Raw genomic sequence first — 3993 nt, forward strand, 5'->3', positions numbered from 1 at the left:
GTATTCAATCATTTCTTAGAAAACAGTCTGTTCAAAAATGAACTCTTATTTCATGATGTAATTTAGTCATATCCTGATGTTTTTCTGTCTTTGGTAAAGCCTTAAATCTCTCATCTTCCACTAGTTAATTTTTAGTATTAATAGCTATTAGAAACAGGTTTTAAAAGTCATCTCTAATAGAAAAGGTAAGTCTTAGGAGTAATAAGTTATTGTTTACCTTGATTAACAGGTGATTATGAGCTTTAGATCTGCCTTTTTTTCTAGCCTTTTACAAATTTTTAAATTTACCAAGAAGAAAGTAGAGTTGTTCACAGAAACGCAACTGTGCTTTGTTCCCAGGATGAGCTGGCTCGAGTTCTGGTCACGCTGTTTGATTCCCGGCACTTACTCTACCAGCTGCTCTGGAACATGTTCTCTAAGGAGGTAGAACTGGCAGACTCCATGCAGACGCTTTTTCGAGGCAACAGCTTGGCCAGTAAGATAATGACATTCTGCTTCAAGGTTTGTGTCATTCACTTTGTATATATGTGTGCACTAGGCTTGTTGAGAAGAAATTATTCACAGAATGTGTTTGGTTGATTTATCTTTTAAATGTAGGATGTATGGATGTATGCCTAATTGTGTGTCTCTTTAGGTGTATGGTGCTACTTACCTACAAAAGCTCTTGGACCCTTTATTACGAATCATTATCACATCTTCGGATTGGCAACATGTTAGCTTTGAAGTGGATCCTACCAGGTTTGTCATCTTGTCACAGTTGCTCCCTTGCTCCCTTACTCCTCGGCAGTACTGCATGAGGTCACCCTCATCTCATGTTCCTGTCCTTGGTTCTCTGGTGTTTTTCATAAAGACAGTACATCACTGTGTAGTCCAACCTGTCCTTGAACCTGTAGTCTTCCTGACTCAGCTCGCACTACTGGGGTTATAGTCCTTCTCTTAACTTAAAAGGTTTGTAGTTTTTAAACTAAAGCTTACATATAAATACATTTTTCCTTAAAGAATAAAAACATTAATAGATATCATTAAAGGCATCATTGAGTACCATGTATCGATACTTTTCTGCTTTAGTCTGTCCTTTCCCCATTCTTTTGTATAAACATATATGTAATTTTAGACAATGTATACTGTAATGTGATTGCTTAATTTTAAAAGGTAACACAATGAATCTGTGGTTTGCAACCTAATTCTTTTGGTTTAGTCATAAGTCTTAGATCTTTGTGAAAGTGTATGAAGATTACTGTTATTTATTTATTTATTTATTAGATATTTTCTTTATTTACATTTCAAATATTATCCCCTTTCCTGATTTTCCTCCCCAAAACCCCCTCCCTATCCCATCCTCCCTCCCCTTGTCTGTTATTCTTATATACTTTTGCATAGTATTATATAGTTTAGCTCTGTGACTATTTATGCAGTAGCATAGCCGTTTGACTTTTACCATAACTTCCTTACTGTTGGGGTTTTGAAACAGGGTCTCACAGCATAATTGTGGTAGTCCTCGAGCACACTATGTAGACAAGGCTGTCCTGGAACTCAGAGATCCATCTGCCTCTGCCTCTCAAGTGCTAAAGTCATGTGCTACCACGCCCAGACCAAACATTGTCTTTTCCATATTCAAGCTATTTGCTGTGGATATGATTTTTCTAAATGTAAATGGGGCGTTTTGTTTCTTTGTTTTATTTTGGTGATGTTCATAATTGTCCTTCTACATGGTAGGAAGTGCCTAACCACTAAGCTTATCCCTAACCTTAGCAGAAATCTTTTTGATGCTTATTTTATGAGAAGCCATCAGCAGTTTACTGTTGACAGCAAAATGCAGCACAGATTGTTTGCTCAGATTGAGTCACCCTTACCTCCTCACGTGCATTTCATAGTTACTCTAAGCTCTGAGGAAAAGTACATATTTTTAAAATGTTCTTGTACAAGGTCTTATGGGATTAGAGAGATACCTAATAAGTAATGTTTCTTAAATCTATTTTTAGGAAATATTATTTTGTGTATGTGCTTAATATATGTTTGTGGCATACATGTGAAGGTCATAGTATACTTCCAAGGATCAAACTCAGGTTTTCTTGGCAAGTCACACATTGAGCCATCTTGTCAGCTCAGTCCTTAATTTCTGACCATGTTAAAAACATCAAGAAGGCAGACTCAGTATATGGCTGATGGCCTAGTTGCATGAGCCCATGGTTCCATCCTCAGCAATACACACACACACACACACACACACACACACACACACACACACACACACACTCTAATCTAATCTAAGAAGATATAGGAAAAGGAGACATCCATAAATCAGCTGTAACTTTTATTTTTGATAAAAATGAATTTCAAGGGGCTGGAGTGATGACTCACTGATTAACAGCACTTGCTGTTCTTCTAGGGGACCTGTGTTCAGTTCCCAACATCCATATCAGGTGGCTCATAGCTACCTATAACTGCAGTTGCAAGGCGTCTTCTGGCCTTGGAGGGCACCTAAATGTGTGGCATGCATTCACACAGATTCACACACATAAACAAAACCCTTGCGCTAGGTGAAAGAGACCTTAGATCCCCAGGGTACATAGGCTGTTTACACTTGAGCCTGTGACCCACTCTGACAAGTTAAGATTTTGAAAGTCTACTCTCCTGTGTTCACAGGGAGAAAAAAATAGTTCAGAATTCTGAAGGAAGGGCTGAGGAAGTTGCCTAGTGATGGAATGCTTGCCACAAATGCAGAAGGTTTTGGATTAGCTCCTTAGGGAAAGTTGGAAAAAGAAAAGGAAAGGAGAAGGGATGTGGGGGAAGATAGAGGGCCAGAGGAACAAGAGGAAGAAGAGAGAGACAGATTGGCTGAAAAAAAGAAAAACACTTAGCACAGGTAGTTTAGATTGTGTTTGACTTTTGCCATTCTGGGACTCAAACTATGGGCACACATATGCTGTAGAAGTTTTCCTGCCACTGAGCTACATCTCTAGCTGGCAATAACTTGTCAGAGGACTGAGGTCGCAAGGCAAACCACCATTCCAAATGTTGAGTAGAAACAGCTCAATACAGAGTGTTAGAGTTTACCACTGGAAAGAGCTGCTGAAGCCAGTAACTATTAGGGATATTTAGATCATAATTAATGAGTTGCTAGAGGTGGAGTATGGACTTGCTTAAAAAATTAGAATTCCTGGGGACCAATCTGAAAGGCCTACCCCACCTTTATAAGTTTTACCTTCAAAAGGCTTGCTGAGTTTTCAGGAGGAAGATAAGAGAAACATACCTTTGCGCATTGGGCAGGTGAATACAGAATAATTTGAGATATGCTCATTGGATTCTGTTATTCCTAACCAACATGTTTCAAGAGAAAACCCACTCTTTCCTAACCTTACATGACCTGGAAAATGAACCCTTAGCTACCTCTACCCTTCTACCACACCCACAGCCTTTCTGTCTTACATATGGAGAAAGATCTGGACAAAAGCTAAATCCTTCTGAAGGATTCAAGGACTTTGCAGTTCAGAGACTTTGGCCCAGTATACAACAATGGACATAGAATCAGTTCATACAACAGTGCCTTCTGTGTTACCTGCATTTCATCTGCTGGGCTCCAGCAAACATTGAATGTAGCTAACTCCCTAGCATGTAAAAGTCTTACACTAAAGGCCTGTTCACCTCAGTTCCTTGTTTCTCAGTACATGATTCTCATTGCCTACCTTTCAACAGAAAAACTACAAAGCATGCCAAGAGAGGACAGGTTTGGGTCTGAAGAGACAAAGCAGGCATCACAACTAGAGTTGGATGTGGTGGAAATTTTGGAATTATTATATTGAATATTTAAAATAACTGTGGTTATTATGCTGAGAGCCACAGTGGGAGAAAATAGGGACAACATGAAGGGACTATTGATCAATATAATCAGGAATTAGGCATGCTAATAAGGAATACCCAAAACAAAACAACAACAACAAAAAAAATGGCCGGGCAGTGATGGCACATGCCTTGAATCCCAGCACTTGGCAG

General features: G+C 39.1%; 1 protein-coding gene across 4 annotated transcripts in view; it reads left to right on the forward strand.

Moving 5' to 3' along the window:
- Positions 1-3993, forward strand: part of Nf1 (neurofibromin 1) — a 258357-nt gene that overhangs the window by 130439 nt on the left and 123925 nt on the right. For all 4 annotated transcript variants that reach the window (XM_031355033.1, XM_031355032.1, XM_031355034.1 and 1 more), the window contains 2 exons: positions 340-501; positions 635-738. In XM_031355033.1, the coding sequence (XP_031210893.1) occupies positions 340-501; positions 635-738 (266 nt within the window). The remainder of the gene's footprint in view (positions 1-339; positions 502-634; positions 739-3993) is intronic.

This window comes from Mastomys coucha, unplaced genomic scaffold (genome assembly GCF_008632895.1).
Source record: "Mastomys coucha isolate ucsf_1 unplaced genomic scaffold, UCSF_Mcou_1 pScaffold5, whole genome shotgun sequence".
Classification (NCBI taxonomy): Eukaryota; Metazoa; Chordata; class Mammalia; order Rodentia; family Muridae; genus Mastomys; species Mastomys coucha.